The sequence below is a fragment of the Mixophyes fleayi genome, chromosome 2 (assembly GCF_038048845.1).
Source record: "Mixophyes fleayi isolate aMixFle1 chromosome 2, aMixFle1.hap1, whole genome shotgun sequence".
NCBI lineage: Eukaryota > Metazoa > Chordata > Amphibia > Anura > Limnodynastidae > Mixophyes > Mixophyes fleayi.
In genome coordinates, this window is record NC_134403.1 from 362,161,593 (window position 1) to 362,182,720 (window position 21,128).

At 41.1% G+C, this 21,128-nt stretch overlaps 1 protein-coding gene across 4 annotated transcripts in view; it reads right to left on the reverse strand.

Annotated features, from left to right (window-relative positions):
* The window catches only part of DSCAM (DS cell adhesion molecule), a 397,849-nt gene that overhangs the window by 143,177 nt on the left and 233,544 nt on the right, over window positions 1-21,128 (reverse strand). For all 4 annotated transcript variants that reach the window (XM_075197270.1, XM_075197269.1, XM_075197271.1 and 1 more), the window contains exons 13-15: window positions 20,882-20,978; window positions 19,034-19,162; window positions 14,410-14,577 (exon numbers count right to left, since the gene is read on the reverse strand). In XM_075197270.1, coding sequence (XP_075053371.1) covers window positions 14,410-14,577; window positions 19,034-19,162; window positions 20,882-20,978 — 394 coding nt within the window. The remainder of the gene's footprint in view (window positions 1-14,409; window positions 14,578-19,033; window positions 19,163-20,881; window positions 20,979-21,128) is intronic.

A 21,128-nucleotide genomic window follows, 5' to 3' on the forward strand; every position in this document is an offset into this window, starting at 1 on the left:
GACCATACTTGTTAAAGGCTCATATAGTTATTTACCAGGTAGTCAATACAATGGATACCAAATTGTGTATATACCCGGGACGGGGAGAGTTTGCACCTTATCAGTAAGTCTGTGTAATAGAGCAGTTCATATGGCCACGATCAACGGGTCCACCGGCTTGAATATCACTTTTAGACACTGACACGTGTATACATATTAGAGAACGATTTGAGATCGTATAATTGTTTCAAAATCAAGGAAGGCTTCCTTCTTATATATAAAAGAGAAAAAGGTTCATATCATGATGTAAAAAGCCCGTCATAGGGTACTTGCTTACCCACCGTGGACATCTCGGTAAGGCCACCCGCTCTGAAACTTTCCGTCTCCCGCAGACACGCTCTGAGTGCCAATGATTGATTTCCTCCGGAGACTAGATAGCATACGCTTAGTTCCTATCCGGAGCAAAGGGCTGTAAATTCCTGTTTGGCCAGTGAGCGGCCGATGGCGTGGTCAGAATATATCCAAATAGTGAGGCTCACTATTTAGAATCACTCAAGTGTATGTGACTATTTGAAGCTAAGGAATTTCTAACCGGGATCATACGGGGAGACTACCTCTATAAATTTTTCAACCCTAAAGACGGGAGATCTGATACATTTCAGCGGAGGATATATTCTGACCACGGTGGGTAAGCAAGTACCCTATGACGGGCTTTTTACATCATGATATGAACCTTTTCCTCTTTTATATATAAGAAGGAAGCCTTCCTTGATTTTGAAACAATTATACGATCTCAAATCGTCCTCTAATATGTATACACGTGTCAGTGTCTAAAAGTGATATTCAAGCCGGTGGACCCGTTGATCGTGGCCATATGAACTGCTCTATTACACAGACTTACTGATAAGGTGGCAAACTCTCCCCGTCCCGGGTATATACACAATTTGGTATCCATTGTATTGACTACCTGGTAACCAACTATATGAGCCTTTAACAAGTATGGTCTAAAGGGAATGAGAACAATCAGATTAAGATAATTTAATATAGGTGCACCTATTATTCGATACCCCCTATGAATAGAGATCTGCTTATGTTGAATACACATTGAGAAATATCTATGTTTTAAAAATTGATGATATTGTTTTAATAAATCTGTTTAATCCACTCACATTGCACTTCCAGTTTTGTAGAGGATCTGCTAGTCCACTGCGCTTTGTTTTTATCTATATTGTTGAATTTACGGGGTTGCAGATCCCGTGCAGTGGCTATTCTTTTCCTCTCCATATTTTGCTCCAAAAAATATCTTAGTGTTTCTAGAATTTTGTCCCATTGTTCTACTTCTCCCAGCACCAGAAACTTGATTATACATGAGTTATCGATTCTGTGTTTTATCCTTTTTATTTTATAAGAAACCATTGCGTTATATTTGTATGTTATTTTATTAGTTGTTTTATGTTAAGCATTGTGGATGTATTTTCCATATTAAATTACACTTAATAAGTTTAAGTCTCTGTGTTCTTACAAATTCACGCGACAGTTTGGTGAAAACGCTACATAGCTGAAAACCAGGGAGAACATTGTGGTCTATGTTAACTTTGATTAAAGCAAATTGTGAGAGATTAGTTCTAAGGGAGAACCTTAGGCTTTCTAAATAAGAGTGTCAGCTCTTCATAAAAAACCTTGGTGGTGACATAATTAGTACGACATAGTGTGTGGCATAGATAGGGAAGGATTTAGTCCTTTTAGACAGACACGGTGGTTGTTTTTGATTAACCCTTTGTCACACCCATATCACACAGGCTCAGGTGAGTGTTGTTCGTGACAAATTGTTTACTGCATATAAATATGTATCCACCTAGGTTTATGCCATCTTGAATCAGATGATATCACAGTACACTATAGGGTGTATTGAGCTGAATACAGTCCTAATATGGGACTGTGGATTTTAAGGGCTTTATTCCACAATATTTATTTTATCTAAATTAGGACAATATTAGTGCTGGACAGTAGTGTAAGCAGTGAGTGACTGTCCTAATCATTGTGGAATGTACTATTCAGAATGTATATATATTTATGGAATCCCTTCATTTATTTATCAATTTAATAATTATTTAGATGACTACTACATTTGTACATATAATAGCTGGATAATTCTGAGACCTAACTATCTAATGTCCTATTTGTGACACATATCTAATGCCCCGCTATAGCTGTATAATTAGGAATGAGCAAACTCTCACCCATTTTTAGGTCACTTTGACAGAACCACAGATGGTTGGCTTTCTTTGTAGCCATGCAACTATTGTACTTTATTATGCGGCATTTTCATTGTTAATGATTTCCTGTCCTGCTATCATTACTGACCAGGAAAAATATAACTCAAAATAATATCTGTAAGTAAACCTATATAGAGTTATCAGTAACAATATGACATCTTACTGACACTTCTAAACTACACATAACAATCAAACACCAGCCACCCGGGAGGTGATGCAAGTCCCTTATATCCACTTTCTGATGCCCCTTGTCCTGTAGATCGCTAATTACATTACTTAGATGGTGTACCATAATAATTATTGAGAAAAAACTGTCAGTACAGTTTCACAAAATGGTCAGTAAATAGGGTTTGTAAGGGTTGGTAACAGTGTTTATCAGCTGTGTTTATCAACTGTTTTTATTTTGTAGGTTTGTTGGTCATGTAATTCTAGATACCACTAGATGGTGATATTTGCAGTCTAGAGCTAAAAATACAGAGTCTGCCTGGGTTTAGATTTTTAGAGGTGAATTTACCAAGGAGTGTTACTTATACTAACATTAAATCCATTTATCTGATTCCATCTGGGGGACAATGCTACTATGGGGGGTTGAGTTGGGCACATAGGGGTTAAACATCTGAAATTCTGAAGCTCCTCCCCTCTCCAGTTCACAGCTTACAAAGCTCTAACAATAGGGTAAACAGAAGAACACAAAGAACAAATTCACACACCAAACAAACTTTCAGACATGAATAACTGGGTGGGACTGCACTAATCCCCAGATGGAATTGGAGAAATGGATTTACAGTGAGTACAAAAATCCTATGATCTACTTCTTGCCAGTTGGGGGTCACTGCTGCTATGGGGACGTTTCAAAGATGCTCCTAGGGGAGGGTGCACACAGACAAAAACCTTACAACCAAAGCTAGCCATGAAACGGTAAAACCTGTAAACTTGTGGACGGAGGACTAGATGGCTGTCCAATAAACTGCTCGCTGATGCCCCCTGCTGCACCGCCCAGTAAGCACTCACTTAGTAGAGCAAGACCATATATTTTCCCAAACGGCTATAAGCCTGATAAAGAGTGGCCCTGATCCACCAAGCAATATTCTGCTGACCAACCCCTCTGCAGTTCATCATAGAGGACCAGAAGAGTCCATGCTATGAATAGTTAAAGTTCTGTCTAAGTACATTTTTAATGATCTGTCCACATTCAGTAATTTACCGTATATGTGAACGAATGATCAGGTCAGAAGAATCGTAAAATCCCTTCGTATGTAATGGTCATGAACGGGTTAAAGTTATAGAAAAAAGAATCCATACACGAGGTTATTATACACGAATAGGCATCACCCACAATGCTCCATTCTCTGCGGGTATCATCACTGATTGGTACACAAGATAAACATACGCCCATGTCTGAGTGTATAAAATTATAGAGGAGCCTGTCTGGCGCCGAGGAACGTGAGAAGATGGCGAATGAAGAGAAGGTGTTAGTGGGGGTTGAAGCAATGGAGACGGAGACGCACTCACAAATGGTGCTGGAAGGGCCAACAAATGTTGGAAAAGGTTACGGTGGGGGATGGAGATGCTCAAGAAGAATGTACTGCAGTTAAAAGAGAAAAGTCAATGAGCCCAAGAGAGATGGAGATGATGGTAAAAAATACTGGACCAGTACGACTACGACTGTCAAAATCGAAAGTACCGAAAAGTTAATAATAGAAAGGAATTGATAATGCAAAAACGACTGCGATTACTGAAGGAAAAACTTGGAAAGAAAATAAATAAATTCCAAGTGCAGAAGAGGTGGTCGGACCTTAAAAATAAAGAGGCTAGGAGGCTGGAGCGAATCCATAGAAACATTAAAAAAAGTGAGTAGCACGTGTAGCCGTGTAGTGTACCTGTTTGAGGGACTTTATGTATTTCATTCTACTGTCACATGAACCAATGCAAACGCATGATTATTGTTTTGTCAGAAGCAAGAATTAATGGTGAGAAGGCCACTGTAGATACCACTGATGTAATAACACCTGTTATCAAACAAGAAAAAATAAATGTGCCAGAGGGACCACAACACAAACTGATCTCGAGCAGTGTGCAAGGTGAGCACATTTCAGGTGTTAGATTTAGGGATGAGCGCACTCGGATTTCTGAAATCCGAGCCCACCCGAACGTTGCGGATCCGAGTCGGATCCGAGACAGATCCGGGTATTGGCGCCAAATTCAAAAGTGAAACTGAGGCTCTGACTCATAATCCCGTTGTCGGATCTCGCGATACTCGGATCCTATAAATTCCCCGCTAGTCGCCGCCATCTTCACTCGGGCATTGATCAGGGTAGAGGGAGGGTGTGTTAGGTGGTCCTCTGTGCTGTTTAGTTCTGTGCTGTTTAGTTCTGTGCTGTTTAGTTCTGTGCTGTGCTGTGCTGTGCTGTGCTGTGCTGTTTAGTGCTGTGCTGTGCTGTGCTGTGCTGTGCTGTGCTGTGCTGTGTTCTGCAGTATCAGTCCAGTGGTGCTGTGTGCTGTGCTCTGTCCTTCTGAGGTCAGTGGTGCTGCTGGGTCCTGTGCTGTGTCCTGTTCAGTCCAGTGGTGCTGTGTCCTGTGCTCTGTGCTTCTAAGGGCATAGTTATTTCCCCAATATTCCCCTGTGTTTAAAAAAATAAAAAAAAGTTTTTTTAAAAAATACCAAAAACTACTTTAATATTTTTTAATTACCACAAAATTTGCACAACCAATCCTGCAGTATAAGCCCATTGGTACTGCAATATTACCAAGTTCACACATTCAGCAGTAAAAGTCCAGTGGTACTGCAATATTACAAAGTTTACACATTCTGCAGTATCAGTCCAGTGGTGCTGTGTCCTGTGCTCTGTCCTGCTGAGTTCCGTAGTGCTGCTGGGTCCTGTGTCGTGTCCTGTTCAGTCCAGTGGTGCTGTGTCCTGTGCTCTGTGCTTCTAAGGGCATAGTTATTTCCCCATTATTCCCAAGTTTTTAAAAAATAAAAAAAAAGTAAAAAAAAATAAAAAATTTAAAAAAAAAAAAAATATATAATAATTATAACCAAATTTGCAAAACCAATCCAGCATTATAAGTCCATTGGTACTGCAATATTACAAAGTTTACACATTCTGCAGTATCAGTCCAGTGGTGCTGTGTCCTGTGCTCTGTCCTGCTGAGTTCCGTAGTGCTGCTGGGTCCTGTGTCGTGTCCTGTTCAGTCCAGTGGTGCTGTGTCCTGTGCTCTGTGCTTCTAAGGGCATAGTTATTTCCCCATTATTCCCAAGTTTTTAAAAAATAAAAAAAAAGTAAAAAAAAATAAAAAATTTAAAAAAAAAAAAAATATATAATAATTATAACCAAATTTGCAAAACCAATCCAGCATTATAAGTCCATTGGTACTGCAATATTACCAAGTTCACACATTCTGCAGTATCAGTCCAGTGGTGCTGTGTCCTGTGCTCTGTCCTGCTGAGTTCCGTAGTGCTGCTGTGTCCTGTGCCGTGTCCTGTTCAGTCCAGTGGTGCTGTGTCCTGTGCTCTGTGCTTCTAAGGGCATAGTTATTTCCCCACTATTCCCAAGTTTTTTAAAAATAAGAAAAAAGTAAAAAAAAAAAAAAAATTAAAAAAAAAAAAAAATATAATAATTATAACCAAATTTGCAAAACCAATCCAGCAGTATAAGTCCATTGGTACTGCAATATTACCAAGTTCACACATTCTGCAGTATCTTGTGCTACATATAATGGAGACCAAAAATTTGGAGGATAAAGTAGGGAAAGATCAAGACCCACTTCCTCCTAATGCTGAAGCTGCTGCCACTAGTCATGACATAGACGATGAAATGCCATCAACGTCGTCTTCCAAGCCCGATGCCCAATCTCGTAGTACCGGGCATGTAAAATCCAAAAAGCCCAAGTTAAGAAAAAGTAGCAAAAAGAGAAACTTAAAATCATCTGAGGAGAAACGTAAAGTTGCCAATATGCCATTTACGACACGGAGTGGCAAGGAACGGCTTAGGCCCTGGCCCGTGTTCATGACTAGTGGTTCAGCTTCACCCACGGATCTTAGCCCTCCTCCTCCTCCCCCCCCCTACAAAAAATTGAAGAGAGTTATGCTGTCAGCAACAAAACAGCAAACAACTCTGCCTTCTAAAGAGAAATTATCACAAATCCCCAAGGCGAGTCCAAGGGTGTTGGTGGTTGTCAAGCCTGACCTTCCCATCACTGTACGGGAAGAGGTGGCTCGGGAGGAGGCTATTGATGATGTAGCTGGCGCTGTGGAGGAACTTGATGATGAGGATGGTGATGTGGTTATTGTAAATGAGGCACCAGGGGGGGAAACAGCTGATGTCCATGGGATGAAAAAGCCCATCGTCATGCCTGGTCAGAAGACCAAAAAATGCACCTCTTCGGTCTGGAGTTATTTTTATCCAAATCCAGACAACCAATGTATGGCAATATGTAGCTTATGTAAAGCTCAAATAAGCAGGGGTAAGGATCTTGCCCACCTAGGAACATCCTCCCTTATACGTCACCTGAATAACCTTCATAGTTCAGTGGTTAGTTCAGGAACTGGGGCTAGGACCCTCATCGGTACAGGGACACCTAAATCCCGTGGTCCAGTTGGATACACACCAGCAACACCCTCCTCGTCAACTTCCTCCACAATCTCCATCAGATTCAGTCCTGCAGCCCAAGTCAGCAGCCAGACTGAGTCCTCCTCAATACGGGATTCATCCGAGGAATCCTGCAGCGGTACGCCTACTACTGCCACTGCTGCTGTTGCTGCTGTTAGTCGGTCATCTTCCCAGAGGGGAAGTCGTAAGACCGCTAAGTCTTTCACCAAACAATTGACCGTCCAACAGTCGTTTGCCATGACCACCAAATACGATAGTAGTCACCCTATTGCAAAGCGTATAACTGCGGCTGTAACTGCAATGTTGGTGTTAGACGTGCGCCCGGTGTCCGCCATCAGTGGAGTGGGATTTAGAGGGTTGATGGAGGTATTGTGTCCCCGGTACCAAATCCCCTCGAGATTCCACTTCACTAGGCAGGCGATACCAAAAATGTACAGAGAAGTACGATCAAGTGTCCTCAGTGCTCTTAAAAATGCGGTTGTACCCACTGTCCACTTAACCACGGACATGTGGACAAGTGGTTCTGGGCAAACGAAGGACTATATGACTGTGACAGCCCACTGGGTAGATGCATCCCCTTCCGCAGCAACAGCAACAGCTGCATCAGTAGCAGCATCTACAAAATGGCTGCTCATGCAAAGGCAGGCAACATTGTGCATTACAGGCTTTAATAAGAGGCACAACGCTGACAACATATTAGAGAAAATGAGGGAAATTATCTCCCAGTGGCTTACCCCACTTAGACTCTCATGGGGATTTGTGGTGTCAGACAATGCCAGTAACATTGTGCGGGCATTAAATATGGGCAATTTCCAGCACGTCCCATGTTTTGCCCACACCATTAATTTGGTGGTGCAGCATTACCTCAAGAGTGACAGGGGTGTGCAGGAGATGCTTGCGGTGGCCCGCAAAATTGCTGGACACTTTCGGCATTCAGCCAGTGCCTACCGCAGACTAGAGGCACATCAAAAAAGCTTGAACCTGCCCTGCCATCACCTCAAACAAGAGGTTGTGACGCGCTGGAACTCCACCCTCTATATGCTGCAGAGGATGGAGGAGCAGCAAAAGGCCATTCAGGCCTACACAGCCACCTACGACATAGGCAAAGGAGTGGGGATGCGCCTGAGTCAAGCGCAGTGGAGACTGATTTCCGTGTTGTGCAAGGTTCTGCAGCCATTTGAACTTGCCACACGAGAAGTCAGTTCCGACACTGCCAGCTTGAGTCAGGTCATTCCCCTGATCAGGCTGTTGCAGAAGCAGCTGGAGAAAGTGAGGGAGGAGCTGGTAAGCCATTGCGATTACAGCAAGCATGTAGCTCTTGTGGATGTAGCCCTTCGTACGCTTTGCCAGGATCCGAGGGTGGTCACTCTTTTAAAGTCAGAGGAATACATTCTGGCCACCGTGCTCGATCCTCGGTTTAAAGCGTATGTTGTGTCTCTGTTTCCGGCGGACACAAGTCTACAGCGGTGCAAAGACCTGCTGGTCAGGAGATTGTCCTCTGAAGAGGACCGTGACATGCCAACAGCTCCACCCTCATTTTCTTCCACATCTATGGCTGCGAGGAAAAAGCTCAGTTTTCCCAAAAGAGGCACTGGCGGGGATGCTGATAACATCTGGTCCGGACTGAAGGACCTGCCAACCATTGCAGACATGTCTACTCTCGCTGCATTGGATGCTGTGACAATAGAAAAAATTGTGGATGATTACTTTGCTGACACCATCCAAGTAGACATGTCAGACAGTCCATATTGTTACTGGCAGGAAAAAAAGGCAGTTTGGAAGCCCCTGTACAAACTGGCTCTATTTTACCTGAGTTGTCCCCCCTCCAGTGTGTACTCGGAAAGAGTTTTTAGTGCAGCGGGGAACCTGGTCAGTGAGCGGCGAAGGAGGTTGCTTCCTCACAACGTTGAAAAAATGATGTTTATAAAAATGAATAATCAATTCCTCAATGAAGTACAGCACTGCCCTCCAGATACTACAGAGGGACCTGTGGTTGTGGAGTCCAGCGGGGACGAATTGATAATGTGTGATGAGGAGGAAGTACACACTGTAGGGGGAGAGGAATCAGAGGTTGAGGATGAGGACGACATCTTGCCTCAGTAGAGCCTGTTTAGTCTGTACAGGGAGAGATGAATAGCTTTTTTGGTGTGGGGGCCCAAACAAACCAATCATTTCAGCCAAAGTTGTTTGGTAGGCCCTGTCGCTGAAATGATTGGTTTGTTAAAGTGTGCATGTCCTATTTCAACAACATACCTCTCAACTGCAGCTCATCCCTCCTCTGCGGGGATAATGTCTCCTGTGCTCTGACACGTCACTCTGTGTACTCTCAGCCTCAGGATCTGACACTACAACTACCATGCCTCTTGTAGCAGCCCTCACTCCAGGGCCTCTTCCATGTGCAGTGTCCCCCTCTCTCTTGGGTTCACTATAGTGGCATGGAGTTCTCCCCCTCATCCAGGGCACACATTCCTTGCCCTGGCTCAGTCACCACGCTCAGACTTCCAGGCAATGCTGGGGGAGCCTGGGAGCTTCCACCCCAGGTCCCCAGCTACAACTCTCCTCTCCTGTGTCTTCTCTCTCTTTCTGACACTTTAAAGATCGTGCCTTTAAATGAAAAAGTCAGTCTTCATTGCACGACTATGTGCAAGTGCAACAGGGACATTTTTTTGGGTTTACAAAGTCAAACAATAACACTTTGACCCTGTCTGTCTGGGGTCTCTCAATGACGAATTGTCTGTAGCATGTTTGGAGGAGGTATTGTGGCCCCGGTACCAAATTGTGTACCGGGGCCACCACACTACGCAGTCAAGATACTTGTTTGGTGGAATTCAGACCAGTTGAGGGTTTTATTATTATATTGTGTGGACCACTCTATCTATACCACACTACAACTCTATACCACTCTATTTCCTACTTTAATTCTATTTAATTCTATTTCCTACTTTAATTCTATTACTAATTAATTACCATAAAGAGGAACAAAATAAACCAATTTTACCAAAAGTATAATATGACTTAGACTTACAAACACTACACTTTAAAGATCGTGCCTTTAAATGAAAAAGTCAGTCTTCATTGCACGACTATGTGCAACAGGGACATTTTTTTGGGTTTACAAAGTCAAACAATAACACTTCGACCCTGTCTGTCTGGGGTCTCTCAATGACGAATTGTCTGTAGCATGTTTGGAGGAGGTATTGTGGCCCCGGTATCAAATTGGGTACCGGGGCCACCCCACTATGCAGTCCAGATACTTGTTTGGTGGAATTCAGACACGTGGAGGGTTTTTTAATTATATTGTGGCCTCGGTACCAAATTGTGTACCGGGGCCACCACACTACGCAGTCAAGATAGATAGATGCGTATTGCGTATCATAGATAAAGTACATTCAGTGGTGTGGGGCAAATTGAAAAATATTCCAAATGCACTGACATTATCAAAAACAAGAGGTTGTCACACGCTAAAACTCCAACATGTATATGATGGAGAGGATGGAGGAGCAGCCGTATGTGTAGTGTAATGCAGATCTGTTGAAGGTTTTTTATATATTTTATTGTGGTGCCCAGTGCCCACTCCTCTATGCAGTCCAGGTACAATTATTGGTGCGAATCATAAAAGTTCAGGGTTTTTAAGATATTGTGGTGACCCACTCCTCTACGCAGTCCAGGTACAATTATTGGTGCGAATCATAAAAGTTCAGGGTTTTTAAGATATTGTGGTGACCCACTCCTCTACGCAGTCCAGGTACAATTATTGGTGCGAATCATAAAAGTTCAGGGTTTTTAAGATATTGTGGTGACCCACTCCTCTACGCAGTCCAGGTACAATTATTGGTGCGAATCATAAAAGTTCAGGGTTTTTAATATATTGTGGTGACCCACTCCTCTACGCAGTCCAGGTACAATTATTGGTGCGAATCATAAAAGTTCAGGGTTTTTAATATATTGTGGTGACCCACTCCTCTACGCAGTCCAGGTACAATTATTGGTGCGAATCATAAAAGTTCAGGGTTTTTAATATATTGTGGTGACCCACTCCTCTACGCAGTCCAGGTACAATTATTGGTGCGAATCATAAAAGTTCAGGGTTTTTAAGATATTGTGGTGACCCACTCCTCTACGCAGTCCAGGTACAATTATTGGTGCGAATCATAAAAGTTCAGGGTTTTTAATATATTGTGGTGACCCACTCCTCTACGCAGTCCAGGTACAATTATTGGTGCGAATCATAAAAGTTCAGGGTTTTTAAGATATTGTGGTGACCCACTCCTCTACGCAGTCCAGGTACAATTATTGGTGCGAATCATAAAAGTTCAGGGTTTTTAAGATATTGTGGTGACCCACTCCTCTACGCAGTCCAGGTACAATTATTGGTGCGAATCATAAAAGTTCAGGGTTTTTAATATATATTGTGGTGACCCACTCCTCTACGCAGTCCAGAAAGATACCTTGTTGCAACGTTTTGGACTAATAACTATATTGTGAGGTGTTCACAATACACTGTAAATTAGTGGAAATGCTTGTTATTGAATGTTATTGAGGTTAATAATAGCCTAGGAGTGAAAATAAGCCCAAAAACTTGATTTTTAAACTTTTTATGTTTTTTTCAAAAAAAATCCGAATCCAATACCTTAAATCCGAACCGAGACCTTTCGTCAAGTGTTTTGCGAGACAAATCCGAACCTCAAAAATAACGAAAATCCGGATCCAAAACACAAAACACGAGACCTCAAAAGTCGCCGGTGCACATCCCTAGTTAGATTAAGACTTTTATTAACTTTATTACAGATATAGAAGTGTAATAGTAAACATTTTTTATTTTCTTGCTTCATAGATACCATCGTCATTTCCGATGAAAGTTCGGAAGAATAAAAAATTTTTGCCAAGCTCAACGATTATTTTAAAGAAATGAAAGGAAATATTGCCAACATCAAGAAAAAAATTAAAAACCTTGATAATACTTTTGATGACATGTATATGCTGTTTGCAACTGTTGTGCCACAAACCAGTAGCACCCTTTCCGTGCAATACTATTTTTTTTTTCACGTTTCATATTGTACTATACAAATTTTATATTGTTATTTTTTTTACCTGCAATAAAACTGTTGCATTAATACTGTGTGGTTTGTTCAGAGTATTTTATAAATATTATTTAATAAAGGTTAATATGACTTTATAACTTTAATAGTTTTTAAACTTTATAAAGGTTAAATGAGAAATGATTGCCAACATAGACGCAAAGGGTAATAACACACGTGCTTTATACACGTGTAACGTTCTGCAGCCAGACAGGTGCAATACACATCGATACAAAACACAAGTCAGTGATGTGTGGATACCGCACCACGTGGGACTGGGACAGACATCAAAAAATTTACATACACACGCCCCCAGGTCGAGGAAGTATCGGAGGATTGTCGTGGATCGGTATGAAGTTTATACACACTACACAGCGGAAACAAGATTGGAACGAAAATATTAAACGGTACGACCAACCACATGAGGCGACAATCGTCCATTTGGGCAGACTTTCGACCATTGTGTCACTACACACACTGACCCGACTTTTGAACGAGCGGTCGTATGTCGGCTGATTGAGCCGATTATTGGACGAAAACCGTGTAGTGTGTACCCAGCTTCAGACGAGCTTGTCCTGGTCACTTGAAGATCCAGTTTATTAAGATAAGAGGATAAGAATCTCCTGATTAAGGTGGAAACCAGACACAACATTAGGTTAGAGTGAAGGAAAGTGTATAAGACCAACCTAACTTCATGAAATATCAGAAAAGGAGATATGCAGGATAATGCTCCCAACTCTGAAACGCTTCTAGCGGAAAATATTTCAAGAAGAAATGTTGTTTTCCATGTTAAAAATCTCAGCTCAACCATTTCCAAAGGGTCAAATGGTGGAAAGTAGAGGACAGAAAAAAAACAAGCTTAGGTCCCATGGTGCTGTAGGTGGGATATATGGAGACTGAATGCTGAAAACACACAGCAAAAAGTCTAAACTTCCGAAATAAAGGCCAACTTCTTTTAAAAATAAATTGACAAGGCTAAGACCTGAACCTTAGGGGAACCATGTCTGAGTCTGCTTTCAAATCAGTCCAGAAGCAACAAAATAAGACGAGAAAGCCAAAAGGAAGACATGTGAAAACCTTTATAAACAATATATGTTTTCCACACCCTGGGATAACTCCCAGCTGATAGTGGATTTCTTGCCTTCAACTAGATCTAGATAATTTCCTCTGAAAAACCTTTGGTTTTCAAGATCCTGCCTTTAACAGCCACACCCTTACAGCCAGACAATGAAGGAAGTGGTGTAGAAATGAACCATAGACAGAAGATCCTCCCTTAATGGAAGCCTCCATCCTGTTTCTGTTGACATCTTTAAAATACTGGAGTACCACAATCTTTTTGGTTAATCTGGAGCCACCAATATTATTGGAACTCTTGATAACGCGAGGAAGCATGGAAATTGGTGGCAACAGATACACCAACCGGAATCTCCACTGTAAGGTTATGACATCCAAGGACACTAGAGGATCCCTGGTTCTGGAACAGAACATGTCCACCTTATAGTTGCGCCAACCTGTGGCTGACATCAGTTTTTCACCAATAGACCAAACACACCAGGTGAAGGCACCACTCTCCTAGGAGGATGGAGTGCCTGCTAACAATGTCTGCTTCGAATGTGAAAACCATCATTCCCATGAGCTTCATGCCGAGAAGAACTGATGGTCTCTTGACCTTCTTCACCACTTTCTGGAAAAATAGGATCTTGTCCTTTGGTGTTGAATAGTAGACACAGGGACACCATACATTAAGCTGGAAGCAGATTGATGATAATTTACAATACATTCTGTGAAACATTGCTTCATATGTGGGAGTGGAACAGACTGGGAGGAAAGAGCTTTTCCCTCCCTTGGCTTGACAAATGATTTTGTCAAGTTCTGACCCAAACAACAGATTGCCCTCAAAAGGAAGTGCTTCAAAAGACTTAATGCATTCTACGCCTCCATCCTATGACCTGAGCTAGCAACCACTGTTAGAGTTCAGATGCTAGAGCCAATCAAAGCCCCATCCAAAGCCATCTCGCTAAGGTACTATGATATTTCCTTGATATGTTCTATCAAGGGTAGCAAATCAGACGTAGGTATATCCAATTGTCTTTAATGAAGCTGAATTCTGGGGGCTTTGTTTGTCTTTTTTACTAGAGAACCAAAACCACAATTAATTTAAAAATATATATTTTTCAGTCAAATTGAGAAATCTGAGTTAATTTGCCACTTGTAAAACTTAACTGGAAAATAAACATTTATATGCACGTAATGATAACCAATTTCTATTCCTATCTTAATAGGCCTATCTCAGATTAAAAAATAATAATAATAATAATAATAATGCAAGATTTGAAGAAATAAAAAGGTTATTTGGTGAATGTTAAATGTTAAGCCACGACTGGTAGCCGTGCTGGTACATGTTTTGGTAAACCTAAGGCTGAGCATCCCTTCAGAGAATGGTATAAACATAACAGATGTGTCTACCTGCTTCCTCGGTGGTGATGGTCAGTTCATTACTGGCTTCGCTCTTGCCTATATGATTTTTTGCATACATGCGGATGTTGTATGTGGAAGATGGGTGTAAGTCGATGATGGTGGCCTGGTTTAGCTGGGGAGAGACATCTTTGGTTCTTTGGACAGAATCCCACGAGTCTTGGTAAGGAGAACAAGAAAAAGAAAAAAAAATGCATGTTACATGTATTTTTTAACCCCAAAAAGCAGATTTTGAAAACATCACAACATATAGAAGCATAATACATACGTAGAATTTCATGGTAGAAAATAACCTACAGGTCTATCTGCTTTTTTGTGTTTTCCCATTGTTATAGTCTTTTTGTTTTTTTATATCTTGCATCGAAGTCCATTAGCAATATGTTTGTCTTGTGTATATCGCATCACCTCGTTCCCCTATCTCCTCTAAGTTGCGCTTGTTCTGCTCCTGAAGTCTTCTCTAATAAGTTTGGTTTGCAGCCCACAGACAATTTTAGCAGCTATTCTGTGACATTTTGTTATTTTATTAAGGTGTTTCTGCAGATAGAACCTCAAGTATCCCCCCCCCCCTTCTGGGGTATCACACCCTTATATAATCTACATTCTCCTTGTACATCACAAGTAATATCACTAATGAATACATTAAACAAAACAAGATGGATTGAATCCCTGATGTATTCTACTGGTTATCACCAATTCAACTGAACTTCCAAATATCCTACATCCATTGATACACCCTGATTTATCACTTCAGTCAGGAAAATCCACTATATTTCTTTGAAATGATCTCCCATCAGCAAACTTGTACTGCCTTGGATTTTGTGCTTTGATTGTAAATATTGATGCCAGACTCTCAGGTCTATAGTTATTATATTATTCTCTTACTACCTTTCTGTGTTGTGGAACTACACTTGCCATTCTCCAATCACCTAGAATTACACCTATCAGCAGCTATTGATTAATATGATTGGTTAATGGCGTGAGCACTACTCTTAGTTCTTAGTTCTTTTAATACTCTTGGATGTATTTGATCTGCACAAATTGACTTATTTAATTTTAATTTTTGTGAGTTTAATGTTGCACTACTGCCTACTCCATACCTGCTCCACATCCTAGCCGGAGCCCTGGGGCCTGCCACATGCAGCAGTATTTCCCAGGCTCCTCCATTCTTCTTACAGTAGCAGTTGAAAACCAAGGTCGAAGGAGAGCGGGAGTAAGGTAACCGATCATAACCTTCTCCCTCAGCCGTAATTTAAAAGTAGCAAATGGAATTTATTTGCTAGTTCTGTTTTACATGTCCCATGAGGCCGTTTTTCTCATGGATCTGACCAGGGTGAGGAGCACATTAGTAACATTTTACAGTAGGTGGCATTGGAGGGTTCTGCAGTAAATATTTTCCTTCTAGTGTATCTGTTTTTCCAACAGTAAACACAGAGCACAAATAGTTTAGTTATACAAATAGTTAGTTTATCTTTGTTTCCTTCAACATATTCACACTGTTCTGTCTTTGCTATCCTGCCTTTGTTTTCCATTTACTAATGTATCTAATACTAGTGGTAAAAGAACATAGCTGAGACAAGAGGACCGAGTGTGGCTCAGTAGAGATTGGGATAGTTGTGAGGAGATGGGTTTTCAACGTATAAATATCTAAAGGCTGGGGGATAGTCTTCTCAGGCGTGGTAGGGAATTCCATAAATGGGTAGTGGCACAGGAGAAGTCTTGTAGAAGGAAGTAAGAGGTGGATATCAGTCGAGGAGCAGGTCAGGTGTAGATTTACGAGTGTGTGAGAGAGAGTATTTGAAGATGAGGTTTGAGATGAAAGGGTAGTGTGGTGTGGAGGACTTTGTAGGTTAGTCTCAACAATTTGAGTTAGATTCTGGAGGACATGGAGAGCCAGTGTAGGGACTTGGGGAGAGGAAGATCAGTGTTGCCGTTGTATTTAGGACATATTAAAGCAGGGATAAGATGTGTCAGAGTAATGCCAGATAGGAGGTGGTTGCAGTAGACGAGGTGGAACATAATGATGAGAATGGATAAAAGAGTTCTGGTTGCATCCTGGATAAGTAAAGAGGATATTCTAGCAATATTCAGAAGGTGGAGGAAATAGGACTGGGAGAAAGTCTGTATGTGAGGAGTAAAGCAGAGGGTATAGTTATGGGTGACACCAAAGTAAGCAGACATATGATTCCAAGTTCAGCATCTGGTCAAATCAACGTACAGCTGATAAGTGATACCGGAACATGTCTCAGTGTGATTAAGCAAGTGTATAATCTTTTAGGTTCCCAGATTAAGGATGCCAAACCACTGACCCCAAAGAATGTGGGACTCACTCAGTATATAATATTGCCCTTTAACGTAAACTGCTCATTCTTTGAATGCTGTGGGGAGATACAAAATATGTCAGTAATCAAGGAGTTTGGAGAGGAAAGGGGAGGACAAAAATAGGGTGGTAGCTAGAGACAGAGAAATGAGGATTTTTGTGTTTAAATTAAATCCATTTGGGGATGGGAAGCTTTGCACTCATTGTTTAAGGTTACATTGTACCTTATGTTATGTTTGTCGAGAGCAAGTTTCTCTTTCTGCTCTATTGTTTGGGCTTTGTGAGTTATAAACTGAGGTGATAGAGGGTAGGGGCTTTCATTCAAATGAATGAAAGCCTCAGTGCCCAGGTCCTGAATCTGTCTACACCACAAGACAGCAGTGTCCATTAAAGTGGGTGAAAGAGAAAATCTTTATCTTTCTTAGACTGGGTCTCTTTATATTTCTTACAAGTTAACCCGTGCATGATACTCATGCATTCTAGTCAAATCAAGCTACTTAAGGTCTTAAAAAGGTTCTTGTCATGCATTTGGGCCTAGCCCAGGCCTCCTCAGGGGAAGATCGTTAGTTCCCGATGTAAGCGCCCTTTTTAATGTGTGTTCATGAGGTAAAATTACCTCACGAAAATGAGTTAAATTTAGCCTTTACTACCCCTCCCACGGGGGGAAGGGGGGATGATGGAAGTTAACTGACTTGACTATTCTAATTTTTTGGTCAAATAATGTCAGTATACCAAATTTCAGGTCAATTGGATGAGCCCTTTCTGAGAAAATAGTTTTTTCCACACACACACACACACTAACGCACGCCTCTACACATGTGTGTTCATGAGGTAAAATTACCTCACGAAAATGAGTTTGAGCCCTACCAAATTTTAGCCCTTTTTGAATTTTTTTTCCCACACACACTAAGAATTTAGTAGGTCAGTGTATAACTCTGCCCAGCAGGTGGCGCTGCAACTTGGTTTTTTTTTTTCACACACACACACAGACGCCACTAAGCATTTATATATTAGATAAGCAGATTTCATAGCACTTATAACAGTTCTCACTTCCTAGGAGAACCATACTGGTTCCCCTTCCATTTGTCTTTACTAATATATTTGGCAATAAGTTCTGTTACATTTAATAATGCATTTTTTTTAGTTTTTTTCCCGCTGTTCCGGCACTCCACCTACCAGTTGATAAAAATATGTAGGCTGTACAACAAATGGACTGTGAAAGTCTCAAATATAAGTACATGTAACAAACATATCTATAGTAATAAAGCAGAAGTGAAGTAAAGAAAAAACATAAGAGTTGCAGAGAATACTATTCGGGGGAACTAAATGTAAAGTCAGAGGAGGTTTACTAGTCAGACTGTAATAACTCTGGCACCAGAGAAGGAATTGTGATATAATAGTGGTACCACCAGGGAGGTTTTTTCACCCAACCTCTCCACAGCATTGAAATAATGAGCAGGATGAGTTAAAGAGCAATAGTATCTACTGAGTGAGCCCCACAGTCTGTGAGATCAGAGATGTGACATGCTGGACCTGTATACCTGATAATTATACACTTTCTTGCTTCATCACACTGAGGCCGGTTATAAGTTGTATGTTGATTTGGCCAGATGCGGAACCTGCAGACATATATCTGGTTACCTTGTTTATGTCAGACCAGTCTGCCCCCTAGGTCGCTGCAGTTCATAGTCTTTTACATCTGCTCCCTCCTGAGACCACTGTCTGATTATTGACCTGACTTTTAAGGTGAACGATAACGTTACTAGTAACTACACTTGGTGTAATCCACAGAGACGGCTGGCTGGAAATGGCCATTCATGTTTCTATAGCAACTAATTGGAAAAAAGGTTAATAAAATTGACAGGCACACTGAAGATCAATAGCTTATACCATTTTAATACCGAGTACTGTAGCTCAATACCCAGCTTGGTCTGCACAACAAATGCAGGCTGTGTCATGTCTTATTAGCTCCACTTAACCGGCTCACTGCTGAATATGTATTCTGTCATTCTAACATTTTCACAGCTTAGGAAAAAATTCTGTGGCAGAAACAAGAGATGTGATTTTATTGGGGTGGAGATAAATGGTTCCTGGAAGTTGTGAGGGGGAAAAAGCAATGTCTGCAAAGCTGATACAGTAACAAAGAGCTTATTTATTGCCATGTTTTGTAAACTATATTAAAGGTGAATGTAGACTATACATTTTCTACGGGTGGTTGTCAGAGTTTCTTGCCACTTTGTCACCTGTGTAAATTGAAATCTAAGCGTAACCCTTGGACAGAATTTCAATACATGATACCTGATTTGTTCTTGCATTCAATATCGTAGCCTGTGATTGGACTGTTGCCATCGAATCCCATCGTCCAACGAAGAGCGATACTTCGTGCTCTCACCTCTCGTATCTCTATTTCGGGAGGATCTGGAGGCTCTGATATGCAGTAACAAAGAATATATACACTTAAAAACTGTTAAAACCTTAAGGCTGCACTTCCACCTACCACTTATATATTACTATCCTGATGGTTCCCCTCAGTGAGAAAATGATTACATGGAGCAGAACCAGCAAATATATTTTGTCTGCCACTCTAAATTGGCGGCAGATGCCAATGTGAGAGCATGAGGACCCATCAGAACCCGCATTCTCCTGATTGTGGATTCTGATTGGTCATCCTGCTCACACACTGACTCTGCAGCTTCACACAGCCCCAAAAAGGGAACCAGCAGGTTAGTACAGTTTAGGTGATAGAGGATGCGGCTGTACACAAGGTAAATAAGACTGATCACTAAAAGTGTATGTTCTCTCAGAAAATATATGGAGTACACATACATGGAGCGTTTTTTTGGTTGTTATTTTATTTGAACACTCAATTAAAACCTATCTGGCACATCCATAAAGAGGATCTGTCATCTCTGGATCAGGGTGACAGCAATAGCCGCAATTTGCATGCTGACCAGTGGATTAGCATACTAAACAGCCTGATTAGCATGCTAGTCGCTGGACCCATGGACGTTCTCTACAGCAAACCCCTGGGAGAGGGAGGGGATGTATTTTGCTACCGGCTGTACAAAGCCTGCGCTCAACAAAAGAGGATCTGCCACAGAGATGAAATGTCCTCTTCAACATAAAAAAACAATACTACACAAACCATAAACTAGCAGCATAGGGCAGTTACTATAATAAGAAAGACTAAGGCTACGAACACACGCGCGCTTGGTCTTTTATCACATGCTATAGCGCAAGTGTGGGCAAACCTGTCCTCAAGGGCCATATCCAGTTCATGTTTTCTGGATGTCTGTCTGTAGAAACAGGTGGGATAATTACTGACCCAGCCAAATAGATTAACTCAGCTGTACATGATTAAAGAAACCCTAAAAACATGAACTGGATATGGCCCTTGAGGACAGGTTTGCCCACCCCTGCTATAGCGCCATTAAAAACACATATAAACTGCATTGTATTATTGCATGCATTTTGTGTATATATATTACATATATAATTCACATGCATGTGATGTTGTTTTTAGAATGTACTCTGTGTTTTTAAATACATATTTAACAATACAGGATGTTGTTGCCTTGTTCAAGCTAAAGGCATGTGGGAACACATATGTAAACGCTTATCAAGGGCATCTCATTGTGATTACAATGAGCTCCCATGAATGTAAGCTTTGAACACACACTCAGACAAACTAAAATAGAAGTGACATGCAAAAAAAACCAAAACAAAAAAACATACTGCAGCTCAATGCAGGTTAAACAAAAACATTTGGTACAATGAGTTTTATATTAGCGCCTATCTGCGTGCGCTTAACTTGCCTTAGAAATGCATCTTAAATGCAGAATATAAATGCCAGTGTATACACAGCCAGGATTTTAGGGGCAGATAAAAATACAGGAAGATAATTTCAAAATATTTACATTTAATTACTGCAAGTGTTTAAATTAGTAGGTTCACCTTCGATGCAATAATTAAGTGTCAACAATTGTATTTCCATTGCATATTACACAAATAGATAAGTGTATGGGCATGTGAGAAACATAGTGGTATTATGTAATTTGGCACCTCAGGCAGCAGATGATTGGGCACTCCCAAACTAGTGGGTTTCACTGGTGTCAGCATTTAATAATGACATAAACTCCCATGTACCTTGCACTGTGAGCTGGATTATTCCTCGATCTTCTCCAAAAGAATTTATCGCATGACATGAAAAGAAGCCAGAATCCTCCCGGACAGTTGGCAAAATCTACAGTGGACAATAAAAAATACAGAAGCTGAACTGGATGTATTAAAGGGGAGCTCCAACACCAAATGATGCTGCTTAATTGAAATAATTATGCTGAGTACAGCTAAATCCTGATACATGTAATAGGACTTCTGCCTGAAATTAAGAAAG